The following is a 24002-nucleotide window of genomic DNA, read 5'->3' as shown; positions in this document are numbered from 1 at the left end:
TGGATCCCAATTATCCTTTATTATGCAGGAGACGGGGCTCCTTTTCGACAGTGCTGAGTGTGTGTGTGCAAGGTGTCTTGGCTCCCATGCCTCTGAAAAGGAGGGTTGGGCTTCAGAGGCTGTGGCTGCCAGGCCCTGCTTTCAAGACAATGCCACCTCCCTTGCCACAACAGAGGAAGCGCAGAGCAAGCCAGCTCTTTTCAGCTGCACTCCTATCTGTGCTCAGTCACCTCCCCAGGGCAAGAATCTCACCAAACTCAACAAAATATCTCCAGGCGCATCCCCCGGTCAGCAGAGCTAGAAGAGGGAGAACACCCCGTTGTTTGCTACACAAAGGGGCCAGTGTCTCCTGGGATGCTACTCTGGATACATTTTGCTCTCAAAAATACAGTGTTTGTTCTTCTGCCCCACAGGAATGTGGAGCAAAGAGCCTTCCTTAACCCCCCTAGTGCCAGGCAGAACCCTCACTTGCTTGGCATTAAAACTGCAGATCGAGGGATAGGGAGGGGATGTTGGCATTGCTCCTGTTTCTTATTGCAGCGCTACAGACATAGTCCAATGGCCAAGAGAAGGTGTCGGGAAGGCTCCAGCACCAACCACACCTGCATGGGGCCTGATTTATTTAAATAATTATTCTCCATTTCTCTCTCCAACAAGAACCCAAAGCACCTTATAGAATGGAGGCAACATGCATGACCTCTCCCATTTGCACACATTAAAAATGGTCTATAAATTATAGCCAGTGCAGTGTAGGGGTTAGAATGTCAGACAAGGATTTGGGAGACCCAGGTATGAATGCTAACTCTGCCATGGAAGCTTGCTGAGTGACATTGGACCAGTCACATGGTCCCAGCCGGGTTGTGAAGATAAAATAGAGATGAGGAGAACTATGTAAGTCATTCTGGATCCCCACCCAATGAAATAAGTAAATAATTAAATGGATCATGAGCCTGACCAATATATCCCTTTGTCTGCTGGCCATCACCTAACCCTTAGTCCAGGCAGCTGGTTTCCTTACAGGAACATGTATGACAGAAATGGCCATACTGTGGGGCCTGGGAGCCACATGTGGCTCTTTCACACATATTGTGTGTGAAATATGAAGCCCCCATTGGCCAGGTGGAGAAGACATTTCTCTTTTTAAATTACTTCTCCAAGCTAAGCCAGCTGGCAGCTTGGAGAATGCATTTAAAGTTAAACGTTGCTTTCTTTCCACCTCTCCCTCCCTCTGCCAATCTATTTGCCTTCCTTCCTTGCAGCTCTCAAACATCTGGCGTTCATGTCTTGCGGTTCTCAAACATCTGACATTTATTACATGTGGCTCTTACATTAAGTAAGTTTGGCAACACCCACCATGAGCATTGTTCACAATGTGTAAGGGCAGTAGATGAGAGAAGGAGGAACAGGGAGGAAGAGGTGGAACTTTGGGGGATCTGATATGGCCTGGGAGGGTCAGCTATTGAATTTATTTTGTAACAAAGATGCCAAAATCAGAACACAACAAACTCATCCTAAAAGGGCAATCAGGGCTGGAAAGTTAGCTGCAGATGGCATATATGGCTTTCTTTTCCTTGATCTTATCCTGTGTGGTTGGCTGGGCTGAGAGAAAGCAACTGGCCCAAGTGAGTGGCACACCCAAGTGGGAATTGGGTGTCTCCAGTCCAAGCCTAGCCAAGACACCCCATAAGCACCTATAATCAGATCATTTAATCAGTGATAGCTTTAAATCAATGAATGGAGGCTAATTTTAAGACTGGCAGGGCAACAAGTAAAGAGCCCACAGAAGGATGGACAAATTAAGGCTTATTTTATGTGTTTCTGCCATTGAGAATTAAAAAGCAAAAGTTGAAAGGAATCCTTTCTTTCTGACATGGAGGAGCCACTTTTCCCTATTGTACATTATCTTGCTCTGACCCAGATAGCCCAGACAAACCCAATCTTGTCAGATCTCAGAAGCTAAGCAGGGTTGACTGTGGTTAGTACTTGGATAGGAGACTTCCCTGAAATACCCAGTTGAAAGGACAGGAGCCACCTCTCTGAATATCCTCCAGGCCCCCAGTAGGGGTCAGTCACCAGAGATTTACACGACTTCCAGGTGCAAACACACACACATGGATGCACAAATATACAAAATGCTAAATAAAAAAAAAATTGTACATTATCTTATGTTTCCCTCAACATCTCCAAATGGCACCTACATAGCGGTTTTGGTAACATGTAAATGTAATCAGTTGGTCAACTGAAAATTCCTTAGTCATCTGGTTGCCCTAATTCGGAATGATCACACAGGTGCATATGGTCAGTTAGAAGTCCCCACCCCTCCCTCTTCATATCTGAGGGTGTGAAGCTTCCAAATGCAGCAGCCAACATGAATATGCTTTAAAGCAAAGGTGAAGCTGGCAAATTCCAACCACCTCATTGGGTATGGTGACCTATCCAGCCAAGCCAAACTCCCACAACACCTCCAATCTGCTGGCTTATCATCCCTTGCTGACTGCCAACAGATACTGGAGAGTCACACCTGACTGGATTCTAAACCCCTCTGGCACCATCCTCTCCATCCACTGAGAACATCTGGCCCTTGCACACCAGGTGCTGTGTGTGGAAAGCCCTCTCCGCATGTTCAGAGAAACTTCTTCACTTTAATTGCTAGTAAATAGGTTTTGGAGTTGGAATGTGTAAGTTTAGCCCTGGTGTTTACTCACCATGCTGGTCAATTAAGAAATTAGCACCCCCGGGCTGAGTCACAATACCTGCTGGCACAAGTGTTTACATAGGGCCAACGTATAAAGATGGCCACATGGTAGTTTGGATTCACTATCTAGCTTCAAAGACAGTCCTCAGACAAACATGCACCCCAGTATGTCATGACTTTCTACAGCAGGGATGTCAAATGTCTGGCCCTTGGGCCACAACTGGCCTGCCCAGGGCTTTAATCTGGCCAGTGGGACTCTTTTCTCCCCCTCTTCCCCCTCCTATCCTCACCCTTTGAAGCTCCAAGGCTGCCAAAGTTCCCTGCTCTTTCTGTTTTGTCTTTGCCGGATGCAGCAGGAAGCAAAGCTGTAAAGAAAATGTGGAGTGGATTTTCCATTAAGGTGCTCAGATAGATAGGGCCCAGAGACCTTAACAGAGAATCAGTTTCACATTTTGCTTGCAATTTTGTCTATACAGAATCTGTTTCAATGGAATGGAGATCAGTTTCACTTTTCAGTGCTCCTATAGCCAGCTGAAGCTCATGCTTCCTGGAGTTGTGTCCTTGCAAAAAAAAAAAAAGAGGTTGATTGCTTTGAGCCAGCTTGTCTCTGCTCAATAGACCTGAGAAATGATGCTTAGTGAGTACTCTAACTTGGGAATCCACAGTCAAAGGGGGATATTACATTGGAGAGCTACTGCCAATCTAAGTAGACCCGGGGGGGGGGGAGCTTGCTATGCCATTTCAATGTTTTTCCCAGGCTCAGAGCATTTTATATTTTTTGTTTCTTCTGTGATCTTTGTGCTTTTTCTTGATGTTTTATTTTTATTTTATTTATTTGATTTGATTTATATCCCACCCTCCCCGCCGAAGCAGGCATTTTAAAATTGCATTGCCAAACCCCACTACTTCCCTACCTTTCCAATTTAAACAAAATATTGCAACAGTTTTAAGCATGTTTGTATTTTAAGTTAAAATATAATATCTTTAATTGTATTTGTCTGTGTCCTTTTTAAAGTTTGTATCTCCACTACCTCATATTACATTTTATGACACACATGGCCCAGCCCCACAAAAATCCCATTTGTGTCAGATCCGGCCCCCCTAACAAATTAGTTCAGCACCCCTGTTCTAAGGGAGCAAAAACAAGACACCTTGACAGAACAACAAGGGAGCTGAGCCTATTATGGGTAATATACGCATACATACACACACCGCCTTCATAGAGTCTGGGCCTCCAGTGCCATTGTGTGAGCCACTTCTAATAGAAAGAAGACAGATGTGGTGTTGAGGAACTAGAGAATGCCATGATTCCCTAGCAAAGGGTAGCAATAAAGCAGCACTTATGGATTGGAAGCAAAAGGTTTTGAGAGCGCAACCACAGCAAGCAAACAGAGAACTCTGCCAAGGAAAGAGGGCTTTTAGGAACTCAAAGCCCTGGATTTGTTGCCACTGCCCATGTACAATCCTGGGAGCCTCCTCAAGCTAAGGCCCCTCCTGCTCCGGTGGCATTTCTAAATCGCAAGGAGTTTGTTACATCAGTTTGGATAACAATGCAGGGAGGCTGTTGCTGCTGTGAACTAAGGCCAAGCAAGCCCCCCACCCTGTTATCAGCTGAGGCCAAGTGTCAGAGGAGAGAAACAATACTCATCTGAGTACCTTCTCTCTTGTTCCCTGTGGGGTCTCCGTCCTTCCAGGCCCTGCCCAAAAGCAATCTATTAGCATTCCCAGAAGCGCTTACAACCAGCAAGACTCTCAGGGCACCTATTTCAACCTCAGAGAACATTAGGGGTCTCCTGATAAGGTTGGCCTTCCAGTTTTTTTATTTTATTTTTTATAACCTGGAAACTAAGTCAAGGATACTGCTTATCTCAGATAGCCCAGTGAAGTCATAGTTCAATTGAATTTTAAGAACGTTGTTGAGTCTGCATAGGATGAGTGCATAGCCGCCATCTTGTGCTATTTGCATCTCAGTTTCAGAATGAGCCCTATGCTCACTATAAGCTGAAAATGTGACACTATGAACCCGCCCCTCCACTAAAGGATTTACCTTCCAAAGTATGATAATGCCCAATATCTCTGTTAAGCCCTGGGGTTCAACGATGTTTTAGTGCAGCCTGTTCATTTTGCTAGCGTCCACACTGCTCTCCTCCTTTCCCTCTCCTAACCAACCAACGTAAACAAAGCCCTATCTCCTCTAACCAGAAGGCTGCAAACGTGTTCCAGTGGAATTACATGGTGCAAACACCACCAAAGGACAGGTATATCAAAGGGTCACTGCAGCCTCAGGATCACCTGTTCGAAGTTGCTACAAAGTGCCTTAGGGACCCCCCCTTGCTAAAGTTTTGTTCCAAAAGATTCCAAATTACAGTTTGCACTTCTCAAAATATGTTTATCGAAAGATGTGTCATAATTATAGGCATAATTTTAATAGCTTTTTATCACAATGAATTTCAAAAACAGACTAGAATGAGAGATTGCCGAATTACAAATTATTACAACACTCATGACAATGGAACACCAAGGGCTTAAAAGAGACATCGGGGTTTTATCTCACTACACATGCTAAGTCACTCAGTTCTCACACCTGTTTGTTAACTCTTTAATGATCTGTATGCTGATTTGCTGCTATCCACGGGCTTTACCAAATGAAGAAGGCAATGGCAAACCACCTGCAAAAAGTCTGCCAAGAAAACGTCATGATGTGACATCACCCCATGGGTCGGTAATAACTCAGTGCTTGCAGGAGACTACTTTTACCTTTTTAAATTCAAACTTCACTATAGTTATTGCTCAGTTACTTATGCATCTATACTCCAATTAGCCCTTCCTAATGACTAATCCTCGCCTTCTCTCCATGTATGTTTAATGGTTGGCAAAATCTGTTTCAATGTATCTGAAGAAGTCTGCATGCACATGAAAGCTTATACCAAGAATTAAACTTTATTGGTCTTAAAGGTGTCACTGGACTCAAAACAATTAGACCACCTAAATCTATAATTTTGGGCACTGAGCCTTGATTCTTGATGGTGAAAAGAAAAGGGACCACTATAACGGCATAAAAAAAAAGCAGAGCTCCTCAATGGAGCTGATCTGTCAAATGCTCTCTTGACCTGGAAAATGGCTGCAGGAAGAACAGGCAGCTAGATGGGAGAGGGGACTGCTTAGAGATCAAGCCCAGGGGATTATGTGCTCCTTGGTAGGCTACCTATGGTAGCAGATCCAGGAAAGTCCAGAAAGGCACCCTCGCTGTCTCACAGAGGTGTAAACCAGGCTGCCTTTCAAGAGCACTTTCTTTCCTGAATTCTATTCTCAACCCTGATAACAGGAAGAGATGAATACTACACAGCTAGTATGGCAATACTAGACGCTATTAAAAAGGTAAAGGTAGTCCCCTGTGCAAGCACCAGTCGTTTCCGACTCTGGGGTGACATTGCATCATGACATTTTCATGGCAGACTTTTTATGGGGTGGTTTGCCATTGTCTTCCCCAGTCATCTACACTTTCCCCCCAGCAAGTTGGGTACTCATTTTACTGACCTTGGAAGGATGGACTGCTGAGTCAACCTTGAGCCGGCTACCTGAACCCAGCTTCTGCTGGGATTGAACTCACTCCTTGGCAATTATGGGGAACATTTTTCTGGCATTGCTGAGTGCCCCCCCCCATTTATTCCGTTTTATTCTCAGTAAAATAGTACATAAAGCATAATGACTTATTCAGGCTAGCCCTAATATAGGCATTCGGTAAAATAGAATAAGTAGATGTACATATTTCAGATTCAGAATTTTATATCATAAAAGGATGGAATTAATACATTGTGGAAATTAAGTAAAATATTAATAAGCCCACTATCAAAATTAGATCAGTCCTCTAAACCCACTCAGACAAGATAGTTTCAAGACTTGGCCACGATGTTTTAGTGCCCATGAACTGAATTTTGCCACTGTTTTTGTAGTCCTCTTGTCAGACCCCACAAGGAGCCTTAACAGATGATAATCCACAGAACAGGCTGTATAGGTAGCCATAAGCAGAGCTAACATAATTGCTCTTTTCTCAGCATATATCTTAAAGGAAAATGAAAGGTCCTGAGTTTTACATTAAGGGGGAAAAAATGACCAATGACCTCAGAAACACAAAGCCCCAGAAGGAAGGGCAGAAGCTGCTTCTGCACAAGCCATCTCTAACAAATGACCAGCGGCCCAGAGTCACTATTTAGAGGTGCAAATTGGTTTGAGGCCTGGATAACAGGGTCATTGACTGTAAGCACTGGCTGGTGCTGGAGTTCAAAGCTGGTGCAGGAGGAGGTTCTCTCCCCAACACCCACAATGGCTCAAGAGCAACAGCACAAGATGTACAAACCTTGAGAATAACTGTGGTGCACAACTAAGGGGTATTGTAGTTATCAGGTTTACTTTGTGGAACAATTGCAGGCTGTCTTTGACTGGGCAATTAAGGAACCTGCCTCCACAAAGCGGCATTTTGCACACTCTTAGGCATGACTGTGCAGCCTGGATGTGAAGTTAGAAGGAAAGGGTGTGTGGTGGAATCCCCTGCTTGGGTCAGCATGCTGGCAACTGAGCCTTCCCTATAGCTTTGCCCCAAAGACTCAGCAGCTCCTCATTTGAATCAGTCCTGCATCACTCAACTGGTGCAACAAGAAAGTAGAACTCTGAGCAAGGAAATAGGTTCTTGTGCCTATAATAGCTACTTAATAGGCAGAAACTGCCTTTCCCATCACCAAGCTAGGAAAGACCTTACCTTCAAGTAACTGCATGTCAGATTGCTGTTGGCACCGTATGGTTGTGTGTGTGCGCACTGCACTATAAAATCAAGATGAATTCATCCACCAAGCCCTTTAAGAGACTACAAATGCAACAATTGGAGGGAGGGGACACAATTATTTGGTGAAGACTGGAGGTGTCACCTCGACAATTGAGAAGGGAGAGATCAGGACCAAGAGAGAACAATCAAAATCACTCACAATTTGAAGGTGTTAATAACAGCCCTGCCCCTCTGGATGCCAAAGTGATGGGCTCCACCCTCCCCCCCAGACCATCAAGAAAACAGCAATGGTTTAATTGCCTATTGCCTAGCTGTCAGCTTATCATCACATGGACTTGCAGCTCCCTGGGTCTTTGGGTGCATTGGCTGTATTGCAACATGCATGGTTAAAGATAAAGGCTTCTGCTACCTGAAGTAAAAAAAAATTCCTATTTTAAGTAGCTTTGCTCCCAATACAACTGAAATTCACCTGATAGCCTCTAAACCACTGAACTTTATACTCACACTTTAAGATAAATAAGAGCAAATGTCTTATCTAGTACAGCATCCTATGGCCAGACAAAGACTGCTGGGAAATCCCCCCGTAGGGTATGAAGGCAACAATCCACCTCTATTGAGCCCCACCCCCTGCAATTTGGACCAGTCTCTGCACTGTGAGTTATTCCAGCTATCCGGGACATACCTGTTTCCCTATGCATTTGTGGAAATCCTTTAAAACCCCACAAACCCAGTGACTGTCTCCACAACTTGTGGTAGATGGCCCAATGTATATACTATACTTATAAGCAGTTGTCCTTTCTCTGTTTAGTGTTGCCAGATCTGCTAAGTCTCTGACCCCAAGAATAGTGGGAAAAGCCCACTAAGAAGTGGTGCCTGGCAGAGCCAGCGGGATAAAGGCCAAGCCTAACAGAACCCATTAAGCCTGAATCAGTATGCCTGGTGCCTCTGAGGAGGAGTCAGAAGAACATGAGCAGCAAATGTTCTGAGGGGAGGCAGAAGTTAAGATTTCTACTTGAGTTTGGCTCCTTATCCTGAGATTTTACTCCTCCATCTGGAAAGAGAAAGCACAGAGGCACAGGGAGGAAACTTGGCTAAAAGTGGCAACCCTGGCCTGGCAGCCCTTTCTCTGTCAGTCATATAAGTGATATCTGTAACATTTTAAAACTTATTTTCACCCTATCCTTCTCTCCAGTGGGAAGCTGAAGAGGTGTACAACATCATTCTCCCCTCTCCTGCTTTATCTTCACAACAACACTGTGAGGTAGGCTGGGCTGAGAGTGCACAGCTGGCCCAAGGTCATCCTGTATACTTCCATGGCACAGTGAGGATTCAGATCTCTTGTCTTCAGATCCCTAGTCCAAGAGTGGCCAAACTTGGTTAACGTAAGGGCCATACAGAATAAGCACCAGCTATTTGAGAGCTGCATGACATGGATGTCAGTTGTTTGAGAGCTGCACAACAGGAAGGAAGGAAGGAAGGAAGGAAGGAAGGAAGGAAGGAAGGAAGGAAGGAAGGAAGGAAGGAAGGAAGGAAGGAAGGAAGGAAGGAAGGAAGGAAGGAAGGAAGGAAGGAAGGAAGGAAGGAAGGAAGGAAGGAAGGTGAGAGGAGGAAGAGGGTAAAAAAGCCAACTTTAAATGCATTCTCCAACCTGCTGGCTGGCTTGGCAAAGCTATTTAAAGAGACAAAGCTGATGGGGGGCCTTCAAGAGCTGCACAATATGTGTAAAAGAGCCACTTGTGGCTCCTGAGCTACAGTTTGGTCACCCCCATCCTAGCCCAACTCTCTAAACACTACAACAGTCTGTCTCTCAGTTAAACCACACCCAGCTCATCTTGTGTTTGGAGCCCTGTGCTGACTCTGTGTTGACCCTAACAAACAAAAAAAAATTCTCATTCACCAGGTATCCTTATAAAGCAAAGAGAACTCTTCTCCTAAACCATCCTTGAAACACAGGTGTATATGTGGGGTGGGGAATCTATATGGCTAGGCTTTGCAGAATTAGCCCAATCATTGCCCACAAATACTAGGAGCTCTTCCAGTCAAAGAATTAGCGCCAAACTTGTGGGAATGTCCAAGGTAAAGACCTCCACCTCTTCTTGTACTGTTGCACAATTATCTCTGGGCTGAGCTTAAAATTTTAACAAAGCCAGGAAAGCAACAGAAAAGACAGACCAGGATTGCCTGTTTTGAAGAGCACTCACAAAACAGCTGAGCACAGCTACTGGTGTGCAAAAGGAACCATTCCTAATTCAGAGCATGGCCCTCACAATAGCCTGGAAACTGAACTTTGTCAGAAAATGAAAACTCCTCCCAGGATGCTCTTTGCTCCTCCTAGCAAGCTTCAGTTTCCTGAGAAAGAGGCAACCTGGTTGGTTACAAAACAGCAACATCAGGCTAGAAGCCATTTCCCCATGTGGTGACAGCAGCAGCCAAAAATACTCTGGCACCAAATCAGAAATTGGGGTCATGATGACCCAAATCAGAATCTGGCTGCCGACAGGATGATGGTCAACAACATCAGGAACTGCAGGGAAAAGGAACCAGTCACTGCAATTTCAGGAGACAGCTGCCCAAGCCAAGAAATGGGCATCAGACTAGCAGTGCCTGCTAGGTAAAGTGATGCCATTTGCCTTGGCTTCTGAGCAAGCCCTACAGCAAGGTTCCAACTTTCCAGGTCTTAGAACTTCTGGCTGTTATTGCAATGATATCTTTCTGGCATCAGTTCTGTACCAGCCATCAGCATCTTCTACTTTTGTAATCCTCTTTCTGTATTATTAATGGTAAATCATGCCTTAGATGGTTTTCCATTTGCCATGTTTTCTAATTCTGTTGCAGTGTTTACTGGATGTCTTATGCTGTCTGACTGAACTGTTTTTATATTCTGCAGTCCTCTTTAAGTGTCAGTATGAAAGGTGCGGTATAAATAAAATAAGTAAATAAACCTCAGCATAATAGTCTGCTGAACCCATTTTAAAGAGAAACAGAGCAGTGACAGGAACACGGCAATGACAACTGTCCCCGCAAACACAAGCATTACAATCATGGTGCCTGTTACAGTCAGCACAGATTGAGAAGGCTGGCCTCTGAGTTTGATGCCAGAGTAGCTGCCCACCCCTGGTCTCCTCTTGATTGAGGGGCTACTGCAATCTCTATTCCTGCTGACTTCTAGTTATTTCAGCATACCTTCGCTAACCATGTGTCTTTTCCACTCACATGCTTTCCCTCCTTCTTTACATCCTCCATGAACACTTACTGAGAGCACCAATCATCCCCACAAAACACCCTTGTGGCCACTTCCTTAGTTTCTCCAGATATGCCTGGGCTGGTGTTTTGAATTCTGAAATTCTGTACAGACCAAGCATGTTCTTGGTGCTTGCACAGGGGGCCAAGGGTCCCTGCAAAAAGATCTTTTTCCATCATGGTAGCAAATATCCAGCAGACAGCAGCAAGATGGTTTTGTTTGGGCTGGGCTTGTGATTCAGCACTAATCTCTTTTTTAAAGCTACTTAATTTTTTTCTGAACTAAATCATTTATATCTCGTCTTTTCTCATGGTTCAAAAGGCAGTTTGACTGAATGTTTGTCTTAATCTGCTGTTCCTTTGAGAGTGCAGAAACTTGCAATTCAACTAACAACAGTGTTTTCATATTAACATATAAAGGAACTGAGGTATTACGAGTTCATTTTTTTTTTTGGAGAGGGGAAAGGGTTCAGAATGGAGTGACCCAAACAATCCGTTTATCCTCTCCACCATCCATTCTCACAATCAACTTGTACTGTGTTTCAATAGAATCCCCAGGATTTAACAGGAATATTGGTTTCTTATCTCACTATATATGCTAACCTCAGTCAGCCCTTACATCTGTATTCCCACCAATCCTCCAGAAAGGACATACGCTCTCTTTATTTTATTTCTTATTTGGAATAATAGATTAGAATAGCAGACTGTAATGTAACACAACAAATAGCAGAATGTAATGTAATTTTTTTATTATTTTTAAAATAAAATTTAAGAATGTAATGTAATTTGGAATGGTAGATTGGAATGTATTTCTCTGGTCTGGGGACAGGGGAGATAACTCTGCGCAGCCAATCATCCCACTTCAAAGAAGATGCTGTAAGGTCACCTCCATGCTTGAGAGGAGATGGATGGAGCATAATGGCAGGATTCAGTTAATTACACTCAGCATTCCACAGTTAAGGATACATCTGCCTGCCCATCAATCTCCAATTTTGACATATTTTTCCTTCGCAATATTTTCCCTGAAATTAAACCCAAATAAATGGTAACCATATAAGCAAATCTTATCATTACTGTTTGGTCTCTTCATTAAACTGTATGCTAATTTACTCCATACTGTCTACCTATATGTATGGACTGCTAATTCCCACTTCACTGTATCTGAAGAAGTGTGCGTGCTTATACCTCGAACAAAACTTTGTTGATCTTAAAGGTGCCACTGGCCTCAAACTTTGTTCTGTGTTTGCCGTAGCATCTGTTTTTATGTAATTAACTATATATGTATATTATATCTATATAATGTTAATATTAACATAGCTTAAAGCAGGGCCGGCTGGAAAACAGTCTGATTTCACCTCCCTGCCTGGACTTTTCTCCCCTGCAAATCTTCTCTCAAGCCTTGACACATCTCATCTCTACTCACTTAGAGTTGGTATTTATGGGTGTCAGCTTTGACCTCTTCCCCCTCAGCTCGCCTGCCCTCACCACACACCTCCCTCCATAAACAAGCAGCCCCCCAAATCCCCCTTTGGCCAGGCTGCATTATTAGTCTTGCCTCCGAAGGCCAGCGGAGCCTGTAACTCTCCAGCGGGTGACATGAGAGGTACACCAGCGCATCATTCTTGCCGGCAGATTGGCAGGCAGGCTCTCGTTTGTCAACCTGGGACTGACAGAATTACTAGCTCTTAAATGAAACGATATATCTGGGAAGTTAAATTTGTTTCCAATCTGGCTGTCCTAGGGCTTGAGGGGGCAGAATATTACATGGGAACCAATGTCAAGAGGCCAATTAGACCCCTGGCGGTTCAGCTCTCTCTTCTCCCCTTGTCCTTCACAACAGAGCACCAACGGTTATGAGTGGGAAGCACAGGGGACTTGTCAACATCCCCCTGGAAGTTTGGTGCCACTGCTGAATTTAGGGATAGGGCCAGGCTGCTACAGTCCCTGGAGCAAACAACAATCAGGTAGGGTCATCAGGAAAAGTGCACCAAGACTAAGATCACCAGATTCTAGGTCCATTCGAATCAATACGTGCAACAGTTCTTCAACTCCATACTGCCTTGCATGCCATTCTAGCTCTCCACTCTAAAGTATATCCAAATGTCCGTAGTTCTGTAACTCCTTTGGCCCCATAAGTCCCTGTCCCTCCCACATCACTTTCTATTTTCTTGCCTCAGTTCCATATCTTCCTGTCACCTCTTTTCCACAGAACATCCTTCTCCTCACATTATGGCTGACTCTGCCCTCTCCTCCACACTGCACCATCAACTTTCTAATGCACATGTTCATTATGAGCAGTTAAGAAAAAAATGCGAGTTTTCCGAATTCTTACAGCAGTTCAGCCTATGGCTGGGATGTCACTATCTGAACCCCAAAGTTCCGTTCCTTGCACCAGAGAGGCTCACCGTTCTCATTCACTGATACTAAAGAAAAGCCTCATCTGTCTTTCCATTATTTTCCCCTATGACAGCCTGCAATCTTCCAGACAAAACTAGAAAGCATAAACATCACCCTGAGTAGGAAAAGTCTGGCACTGCAAGATTTTTTAACTCTGAAGGAGGGTGCACATGTCCTCCCAAATTTGGATGTATCATTCTTCAAAGCACTCTTACCAACAATTAAGGAGAAGCAAATATAAATTTCCCAATTGATCTTTGTCTTTTCTGGAAAACCAAGCATTTCCCCACAAAATTGTTAAGAACCAATTCTCTTTCAAAAAAAAAAGAAAAAAGAGCAGGATTACCAGCGTGTATCCCAGTAAAATAAAATCTCCAGAGTCTGGAAAAGGCACACGCTGCTGTCAGAGAGGGACTATCATCTTTAACGAGAGCTATTACACAAAAGCTGTAAAACTTGAAGGACTGTCTCTCCTGATATGAGCCCACACACCAGTTCAGATTGGCACAGTGTCATCTGTTAGCCTTTCCCTCTTTTCAGGAGGGCTATCTGTCTTCTCTTAGGGCCACGCCCTTCTCTGTCATTACTCCTGTTTGTGGAATATGCTTTGCCAGAGGAAGTGCATAGAGTGCCCTCTCCAACAAGATTTAGTAAATTACATGAAGTGGCATTATTCCAACAGGATTTTGAGATTTCATGTCTGATCAATATGTTTCATTTGTCTGACAGATCAATTTCTGGTCTTTGACCATTTGGATTCAGATTTAGGAGGCTAAGGAAGAGGTATATTACTGAGCTTGCCTTATGCAGCTGTTTTTGGTCTGGGTTTCTGTACTGGGTATTTATTTTTTTATTCTGTGGCTATCTATGGATTTCAGTTATGTGTATTTTAATTGCAGTTTTATTGGATGTGTACTGTAGGTTGCAAATTCACATGTTCAAGAGCTGAATTTTAAATTACAAGCAGTTACTGCACCTAAACCCTGACAACTGCTCTGAACTATGGCTTTCACTCATGCTGCACGGAGAACACCAAAAGAGTGTTGTCAGCCTAGATATGACATGCCATGGGTTGCTAGGATGGGAGAATTGATGTACCTCCAGCATATAATCCAGCTGAATGAAGAGCTGGAGATACACCATGCAGCCAACTCTGAAGGAAGGTACAGCCCACATCTGGCACCATGCTGCAGTTTGTAAGAGGAAATGGCAGATGCAAGTAACACTTCTGCCCATGTTTCAGAGGCACACTCTCAGCTGTGCCTCGAATGAGTTACACCCATCAATTGCTGGGGTGGCAGTTTTATACTCTGCTAGCAGTTTTAACGGGATGCTATAAAAGCCACACTGCAGAGAGTTCATTTAATTCATTTAACGTGCAGCCAAGTTGTTGTCTTTTACAGTGTAAGAATGGCTGGATGGAAGCAGAATGGCCCCAAAAGAGAACTGTGCTGTTCTGCTAGAAAACCAGAAGTCTGCTACTAGCTACACAGGATATTGGGAAACCCAGCCCCAAAGTTTCCTGAAGAGGCAACGAATAATTTGGCTTGAGCTTTAGCTTTATACTGCTCAGTGAGTAACCTTAGGTAAGCCCCATGTGCTCAAGTTGAATTCGCACCTGAAGTGCCAGCAAGACAGAACACCACACTCAAGGTTAGAAGAGTGAGGAGGTGGCAAAGGAAGGACTGGAATCAACCAATGCTCTTGTTCAGCACACAGGCTGTGGGTTAATACACTGACTGCCAAGTGATTTGTAGTCTGTCTTCTAAAAATGGATTTTGAGATATCACACATTTTCTGGATTTACTTAGCTGAGGAGTTTAGTTGTTTTATTGGCTTGGAGTGACTTGAAACCAACTCCAATTGAATCTGTTCTGCATCCCACAAACAATGCAAGCTTTAACAGGGCTGAATACTATGTCCCTTTCCCAAATTCTTTTTAATTAATGTTACTGCTTGACTATAAGTTTTGGTGAACTCAAAAGCTTGCACTGTTATGGGTCATTTGGTTGGTCCTAATTAAAAATATTATGTGGGTTGTGTTCTTAGTGAGAACCCTGCTAAATGAGACTGAATGCCCATCCAGTCCAGTATTCCAGTCTCAAACCAGAACAGATCAGTGTCCAGTTCACTCTCCATTCCAGTGGTGGATGGAGTAAATTCCAGAAGTACCACTCAGGTCAGTGATGCTTAATGCTGCCCAAAGGCCAAGTGGTGCCCCTCTTTATGCTCATCTAAATATTCAAATCAGATGGAAAGATATTCCCCCCACTTCCCAACAGACCTCGACTTCCCTGTCTGATCTCATACAATGCTAACCACTACCACTCCAATCTCATCTTTGGACAAGTGTTTTAATAATGTCATTCATTACGATTTTGCTCTGGCACACCCTAAGCACCAAAATCCAAGGAAGTGGGGGCTTCCTCTTCTGAGAAACTATGCGTAGGAGGGGAATGGTGCATAAGAGAAGTGTGAGGGCCTTATTCATCCTACAAGCTGATGACGCAGGCAGGCAACAAGGCAATCAGTTTTGATGGCCACGAGTCAGTGCCGTAACTCTTGTGCTTTCAATTCCGGCTTCCAGCACCGCTGGCGGCAGCAACACCTGGGCCCCGCTGGGGAGAAGCTTTAAATCTATCAGGCTGCCTGAGGGACTTGTTTCTCCGTCAAACCTCACACAGCCAGGCAGGAAAAGCATGCATGTGTATGTTGCATTCATTTTGCACACCACTTCCCTATCAGGCATGGGACCAAGAAAGGGAGCAAAGAAATAAATGAAGCAAAACATAACATGCACCAAATCTAAGTAAATAAAATCTTTAAAAAGAATAATAATAACATGGACCATGCACATCTTCAAATCCTAATACAGACATGCTGCCTGCTTCATTTATGACAAGGGAAGGTGGAATATCTGGGCTCTTAATGGCCCTCTGCATGTGCCCAGAAGCCCCCAGGCTCCACTTGCTGCCTTCCCCCTCCTTACCTCCAGCTCCTTGAAGAAGAGGCAGCTGCGGGCCCACTCCACAATGGCAAAGAGGGTCTGGTCGGCCATCTTACACATCAAGGCGAAGGGGCTGAGCTTGTCATGGCGGCTCTTGGACTGCTCCTGCTGCAGGCAGGCCAGGATGCGCCCTTTGACCTGCTCCTCATCAGGCTCCAGCTGGAGCAGTTTCAGGATCACGTCCGGGACATCGGGTGCAGCCGGTGAGCTGTTGGGATAGGCCTCTGGGTAGGCGTAGGCCGGAGCGGCCTCATGAGGGTGTGCGTAATGGTCAGGGTACTCGGACTTGATGGCCCGGCTGGGGAAGGATGGATAGTGGTAGCCGGAGAGTGGCCCGTGGCCTGGCACTGGCATGCCCATGGCCGGGGTCCCATAGGGGCTCCGCTCATAGTCGACAGGCGTCATGGCAGTGGGCTGCAGGCCCTTGGAGGCTGGGTGGGCCACACCATGCAGGGAGGTAGGCAGGCCATAGTCCGCCTGCACGGGGGACACAATCTGCGGAGTGGTCTCTAGCTTGAAGCCGTTGGCCCGGATCAGCGCTTTCTTCTGCTGCTTTAAGGCACGGTCTCGCTTGTACATGGGCCCAAACTTGTTCCGTCCCCCTCGCATGCGGTCAGCACGCACGGCTACAGGCGGGGAGAAGACAGAGGCATCAGAGCAGGGCTCTAGAAGGACACAGGGTGGCATTTTGCATTAGTTGAATTCACACACCACACCTCACAGGCACATGTACTACTATATAGTGTACTCTGTCCCCATATCCCCTGGTTATTGTCTCTCCACACACCTGCAACTGGTGGGTTAGTTTGGACAGGTCCCTGGGACGGTGGAAGAAGGACGCGCCTTGTGGTTGTTAGGCAACTGGCTGGTTAGGGGCCCTTCTGGCAGTTGCCTAGCAACCGGGAAGGATTTCTGGACCCACTAGACATGGAGTTGGGGAGTGGGGGGATCAAGTGAGGGGTAAAGGGAGGCCGGAAACTTGCAGACGGCGGAGGTGGGTGGGGAGCAGCCCGCGGCCTTGTGGGTCCCAGCCATGCAGCCACCTTGGCAAAATCCCGCCTTGTTTCTTCCAGAAGCCCAAGAATGTGTCAGGGCGCCGCCGGGAAGCAGGTGCTTCTCTGCAGCGCGATTGGGACTCGGGACAGCTGGAGGTTCTACCCCCGCCAGAGAGCCTGGGAGGGTTGTGCGTTCAGGCTCTTCAGGGGAAAGACTGCAGCCGCCCCCGGCCGGGCCTCTCTCCCCGCTAGTTCCAAGCCAAGGCCTGTGCAGGCCCCTGAGAGGGCGAAGGGAGGGCTCGAGAAACGCTTCCAGCCGCCACGCTAGACTCCCCCGTCGCGGCAAAGGCCCAGTCGCTGCAAAAGGGACGCGGCTTCGCCTCCCACATTCTTCCGAAGCGAGTTTCCTGCAGAAGGCCCTCTTGGGCCATGGCGGCTGTGGCCTTCGGATCCTAGCTGCAGTTCGCCGCAGCAAGCCAAACCCCACGGCAGCAAAGGCCTTAGTGGGCCCTCTTTGAGAGGCTCTTCTGCACGCGGGCTTCCGCAGTTCCAGCGCTCTAGAGCCCCAGGAGCCTTGGCCTACTCCTTCCCCAGCCTGCTGAGCCGCAGGAAAACGAAAATGGGCCAGAGCCCCCAGCCCTTAGCCCGCCATTTCACACCAGCTCCCAAGACCCACCCACCCACCTGCTTCGGCATACCGAGCTTCCCCCCTAAAACTTGTCCAGCCCCTATGATCAAAAGGATAGACTTGAGGAGGGGCGGGGATGGCTTGGGTTCCAATCCGGCTTTAGTCGGAGGCCCCCTTGGTGGTCTGGACTTCGCCATTGGAGGCTCATTTTGCGCCCGAGGAATGCGGCGGCCATTCAGGCTATCTCACAGGGCTGTTGTGAGTAGGCCCCGGGAATCCTTCCCCCACTCACGCAAAGACGCCGCTTTTGCAGTCGCCCTCCCACGGAGACTGAGCGTCCAAGCAGGGGCTGGCGGACATCTCCGTTGCGCACCGACGGCGCATTCTGCTTTGCCCCCTTCTCAGGCGAGCAGTGGCTCCCTCTGGAAAGCCCAGGCGGGAGTCTTCGCTCGCACACTGGACTGGGGCTGGGAGACTGCCTGGTTCGATACTACAGTCCCTTGCCGATGAAGCACTGCTGCGGAAGAGTCGCTTGTCCGCCCGGGAAATTCTCCGCGCCAGGGGAAGCATTTTCAGCGCAAGAAGAGCAGCCAAAGCGGGAGGGGGGGTGTCATTCCCCCTCTGCCCTCCCCAGTAATCAAATGGCCCCGCTGCCTGCCTCCTGCCGCTCTTCCCTCCCCGACCCCTTGCCTGGGAGTCCAGCGCAACGTAGCGAAATTCTTCAGCCGTCTGGCTGATCTAGCGCTGGGAGAAGCCGATCGTGATCGCAAAGGGGAAAGTACTTTTAATAACTGCTCTTTCAAGGTCAGGATCAGAAACAAGATTTGGAAAATAAGACGGTTGACTGGAATTTCCCCTGACTTCCGCACGCGTCAGGATTGGGCCCAGAGGGATCGTTTGTGTGCCCTGCATTAAACCGAGTCCCCTTGCGCGCTTGCTCTGAGTGCCTTTTGCAAAAACGCACAAGAATCTCGTGGCACGTTTAGAATTAAAGGCTCAGAGATTTATTGGGCTGGAGCCTAGAAAGACTTATGTTTCCATCAGTCTGTGAGACTTTTAAGGCGCCAGGGGAGCCCTTTTCCCTTCTATTGCGACAGACTGACATGGCTCGGCTTCGGCTACCACGTTGCCATATATTCTCCCCAAAGAACACATCCTCAAGCTTGCAACAAAAACAGGCAAAGGGTGTCCTGTTCCCAAAGGTCCCTCGACAACGCTGTCTCCCCCGGATCAGTACCAGTGGAAAATGCTTGCTTTGTGCCGTGTTGTATTGCCCAAAAGAAAACGCCTCTGACCATGCGCAAAGTGCCTTTGCATACCCACCAGCAGCTTTCTCTCTAAGATGAGCTAGCTCGCAGATTTTTAGCCTCCAGCTCACACATTTTTGTATTAGCTCAGGAAGAACGAACCCAGAGCACACTAATGTATGCAGTGGCTCACAACTTTCATGCCAGTAGCTCACAAAGTAGCATTTTTTTCTCGCAAGACTCTGCAGCTTAGAGGGAGCATTGCCCACCAACGACTGATTCAGCACAGCTGCCCCCACCCCCTCCAGTCTAATCTGTGCCTGTGGCTGGTGGGCAACCAGGAGCTCTCCCCCCATCTCTTCCTCCAAGAAGAAAAGAGTCTGGCTAAAAGGCCTCGGAGGAGGAACGAAGCGGCGGAGCAGCCAGGATCGGTCAGTTGAAGCTCCCTCTCCCCGGCTGCCAGCACCGCCCCGCCCCGCCGCTGAGGAATTCGCTTTCACTTTCTCTTGTTCCTTCCAGGCCAAAGAAGCGGATCCTTCCAGCGCCTCCCGGGAAGCCTGCCCCCTCCTCAGACTCCTCTACGGGGAGCATTCCCCACCCCTACCCCCGATTTCGATGCCGACTGATTATATTTTTCTTAGGTCTAGGGTTAACAGCCGGTTGGAGAGGAGCTGTGTGTTGGGGGGGTCGAACTGAACTGAAAGTCAGCTCTCAGTCTTGCAGTCCCTTCCATTGCAGTCCTGTCTTGCAGTCCCTTTCCATTACTGTGGAAAGGAAAGACACTTTGCACATGTACAAAGATGCAGTCTTTATTAGGTAGCTGTTCCCAGACTGAGCCCTGGAACTGAAACTATATTCTAGGGCTGAGCCGCAGAGAAGCCTGATTCGTTGAACAAACCCCCCCACACACACCGCAAAACAAATCATTTATATGTTATTATTTTTTACTTTTAAAATTCTGTTTTGCCTCCAGACAATAGCATCTGCGCACTGCTCCTCGTTGCTTGTTTCCATGGCTCTTGGCAGCCTCTGTTTTGCCCGAGAGACGCCTGTAAGGGCTGCGCTGCGCTGCGCTTCTCATTGCCTCGCCCATGGCGCAAATCTAGCAAGAGGAGGCTGAGCACAAACAAAGCATGGCCTGAATGCCCGAAGGAAGTTTTCACACGTTGCACTGAAAAGCCGTTTAATACTCCGGAGATTTCTTTTGCCACGCGTGAATCCTCCCAAGACCGTAGAAAACCCTTTTGCAAGGTGCCTTCTGGGCCAGTGCGGAGGAAACGGCTTTAAATTATTAATCGGGGCACATCTCCTGTCTAACTTTTTTTTTTTAATAAGCAAGCTTCGAGGAGTAGGGGGTGGGGAGCTCTGAATATTTTGTGTAGGGCCCCTCGGACGCCTTCACGCTGAAACTGGTGCCGCGTTTGTCCCGCCTGGCTCCTCCGGGTCCAAGACCACCTGCATGCATTGCGGGCTGATATTTCATAGGCGCAAAGAAAGGGCCGGAGACGGACCCGGGTTTACCTTCAAGCCTCATCCCCACAGTCAGGCACTTCTGGAAGCGGCAGTAGGGGCACCTCTTGCGCTGCGTCTTATCGATCTTGCAGTTCTGCGTCTCCGTACACGTGTAGTGCTTGTTGTTCTGCACGGTTCTCTTGAAGAAGCCCTGGAGGGGAGGGGAGACGGAGACAGGCGGCTGAGCGTCGAGTCCAGCAGGACGGGCAGGCCAAGGGGGGGGGGCTGCTTCTCTGGCACTAGAGCAACCAGGAGAGCTCTCCACGGCCCTCCGGCCCCTCCTGGGAGGCGCTCAGATCCACCCTTCTGAGCCTCCATCCATTTCCAATTCCATGCCTTTATTGGCATAAAAAGCCTCCATCGCAGCCCATCCCCGTGGCTTCTGGGGCCGACTCCCGAGAGGAGAGAGACAGGCTGGTCTCTGAGAGTCCTGGCCTCAGATCTGTGTATTTGCACAGGCCGCCCAAATATCCAACTGATCCAGTTTTGGCATTTAGGTCGCCTTTTAGGGAAGGGGGGGCAAGAAAGTGAGCTGAGCGAGACTCTTTCACCGGTCCAAAGCTCACACGCAAACACACCCCATTCTCTAGGCAGCTTCTCTCGCTACTTTCTCATCGACTGTATGAGGCTGAAGCTATTGATCTACCTCACAGGGCTGTTGTCAAGCTGTGCAGGAGGCCCTCTCAGGCTGGCAGGACAGGGCGCTGGAAATCCCCTGCTCTCCGCACCCCCTGAAGGCACACGGTCTTGTACTAGCGACATGGCTCTAAACACACACGACGGTCGGTCGTAGACCCGGCTTCAGCTCTGGCACCAGGGCTGAATCCTAGACTATGTAAACAAGCAACCCAAGGGGCAACTGAGCATGCACAGAGTGTGCCTTTCCCCCGTTTCTGCACCACTGCAACCATTTCTGTGCAGGGCCGTCAGAGCAGAGCATCGGAAGCGCTCTCCTGGGCACATGCAGAGACCACAATCTAGTGCCCATCTTAGAAAGCAGAGGGGGAGCTTATCGGGACTCTTGTTAGAGACGCATGAAAAGGCGGGTAGAAGGGGGGGGTCAGGACAAGAAGCAGATGCGGGAGACTGCCCCCCTGGGGGAGGTCAACCAAGTGACCCGTGGCTCCTCCGGGAATCACGACTTCCCCGCGCCCTATTCGCTGGAGAAGCCTTGTCGGTGACTAGGTCAGCCATCGGGATTGGGAGGGGGGTTAGTACACCTGGGAAGGAAGGCCTGGCAAAAGGAGAGCGCCCTCCCCGTCTCATTAGCCTCGCCCCACCCCTCAACCCCCCCCCCCGCCCAGGGGTCAGCAGCCTGCAGCCCCTTTGCTTTGTCGCCGGCTCTCTTGGCGGTGGGGAGACCTTCTTCCCTCTGCTGCCGTTAGAAGGCGAGAAGGGGGACCCAGCCGAAGCCCCTCCAGGCCCAGACCCCCTGTCACCCCTTCCCTGAGCGGAGCCACCTTCTCCCAGCATGGGCACCAGGATGTCGGGCGGGCGCTCCCAGGCTGGCGGGTGGAGGGAGAGGCCCCCGGGTGCCTCCCCCCCCTCATTGCAAGGGCCTGCCCTGAAGGGCCGGGGGCGGGCGGCTGTCGCCTTGTCCCCGCGGGGAATCAGCCCGCCAAAGCCCTTCCGGCTCCACATCACTTTCCCCGCTGCAAAGAAAAGGGCCGCGGGCTGCTGCCCTGAGGCTGCTGGGCTTTGGGCGAGGGAAGGAGCGGTTCGGTTTCTTCCCAAGCGATTCCCCGTTTGTGTTCTTATCCTTCATTTCTGCCTCGTGTGCTCTTCCTTCAGCCCCGCCGTTCCTTTGGAGCCGGGGCTGGCGGCCGCAAGAACAAATCCCGAGGGCAGTTTGTGCAGCTCTCGGGGCGCCTTTCCTGACCCTCTCCCCACCAACCGGAGCAACATCGAATTGGCGCCGCTGCCGCTTTCCTCGTTCCCAAACGAACGCAAACGGACATTCAGATCTGGACTAGAAGGGAGGCGGTTTGGATCAGCCAGCGGGCTCTAGGAAACGAATGGAGGCTCGTTCCTGCCCCGGGAGGCCGAAGGAAGGGGGGAGGCCGGCAAAGCAGCCGCAGACGGGGCGCTCAGAGCCGCTTCCCTGCAACCGGAGGCGGCAGCCGGCAGAACCCCGGCCCGCGGGGAGCCTGGGCCATCCCGGAGAGGCCCGAGCGGTCTGGGCGGCCGCCGGGGAGAGGGAGGGCGGGAGGGGTCGTGCGCAGGAAAGAGCCCCGATCCCCGGGAGGCCGAAGACCCGCGGGAAGGGCTGCCTTTGGGGACGACCGGGATGAATTCGACTCCTCTGCGCCTCAAGGCGATGGGCAAGCCAGACCTCTTCCTGCGCGGTTGTGAAGAGACCGGATTTGCAAGGGCGGCTCTTCAAGCGGTAGGTGCGCCTCACTCACCCCCCCCCCCCGCCGCCTTCTCTCCCTTTCGTTTGCGCCCCTTCCCGGCTGCTGCCCAGGGGGAAGCCCGCTCGGCTCAGTCTCCGCCGGCTCTGCGCGCCCCGTCCCGCCTGCCCGCCGCTCGCCCTGCAGCCCCCCGGCTTTTGGGAGAAGGCCGCCGCCAGGCAGTCCTGGCTTCAGGAAACCGATTGGCACGCGGAGGGCTTTACTGGGGAGCAAAGATTGCCTCCCTTGCCTCTCCTTTGGCGTAGGGGCACCCCTCCCGCCCTCCCGGGGGGCGTCGAGGTTGGCTCCTGGGTGGCAGGCAGCGCCCTCCCGCCCGGGATATTCGGGGGAGCGGGAGCCTTCGCCTGTCCCCCAGCCCTCCTCTCCGCCCCAATGCCCGCGGGGCGCTGTGCCGTCCCCGTCGGTCGGCGCCGTTTACCTTGCAGCTCTCGCAGGTGAGCAGCCCGTAATGGTAGCCGGAGACCTTATCCCCGCAGACGGGGCAGAGCTCGTCTAGGTCCTCGTCGTACGAATAATCCATCACCACCTCCGCCGGGCCTGCGGGAAGGAAAAGAGCCGGGCAGCGCCTGAGCCCCGAGGGAGGGAAGGGAAGGGACACGCACCCCGCCTGACCCACCAAGCGACCGGCGGCCCGGGCACCCAGGGAAGGAGGGAGGGAGGGAGGTGCCGCGGCGGGCAGAGGCCGCCTTTATAGCCTGGCGGGCTCGAGGTGCTGGGGGCGGGAGGAGGGAATTGCGAGTGCGCTGAGTTCTCTGTTCCCCGTGGGGTGGGGTCACAGCCCCCTCCGATGCAGACCCCCCCCCCCGCAGTGGGGCAGACCTATGGGAGAAGCTCCCCTCCCTCCTTCCCCTGAGGCCCCCTCCCCGTCGGGCGCTCTGGTTCCGACCAGGCTTCAGGGCGCTTTTCCTTCCGAAAGCCTGGACGGGGCAGACGGCGGCGGAAGGAGCAGAACTCCCCGGGGGACTGAGCAGAAACCGCAGGGGAGAAGAAGGGACTCTCGACATTACTGGGCGCCGAAGCCTTGCGCCAGCTGGGGGCCCCTCGCCGCCGCCGCCTCGACAGCAGCCACCCCGGCCGGGTTCTCCGCAGA

The 24002-nt window shown here is 49.6% G+C and overlaps 1 protein-coding gene across 1 annotated transcript in view; it reads right to left on the bottom strand.

Moving 5' to 3' along the window:
* The window catches only part of NR5A1 (nuclear receptor subfamily 5 group A member 1), a 32734-nt gene extending 9240 nt beyond the window's left edge, over positions 1-23494 (bottom strand). Inside the window, exons 1-3 of the mRNA XM_060251481.1 lie at positions 23331-23494; positions 20511-20652; positions 16102-16745 (exon numbers count right to left, since the gene is read on the bottom strand). Of these exons, the coding sequence (XP_060107464.1) occupies positions 16102-16745; positions 20511-20652; positions 23331-23432 (888 nt within the window). The 5' untranslated portion in view covers positions 23433-23494. The remainder of the gene's footprint in view (positions 1-16101; positions 16746-20510; positions 20653-23330) is intronic.
* Between the last annotated feature and the right edge of the window lie 508 nt (positions 23495-24002).

Source organism: Heteronotia binoei, chromosome 12 (assembly GCF_032191835.1).
Source record: "Heteronotia binoei isolate CCM8104 ecotype False Entrance Well chromosome 12, APGP_CSIRO_Hbin_v1, whole genome shotgun sequence".
Classification (NCBI taxonomy): domain Eukaryota; kingdom Metazoa; phylum Chordata; class Lepidosauria; order Squamata; family Gekkonidae; genus Heteronotia; species Heteronotia binoei.
Note: the sequence above shows the minus strand (reverse complement) of the source record. Positions and strands in the feature narration are given on the sequence as shown.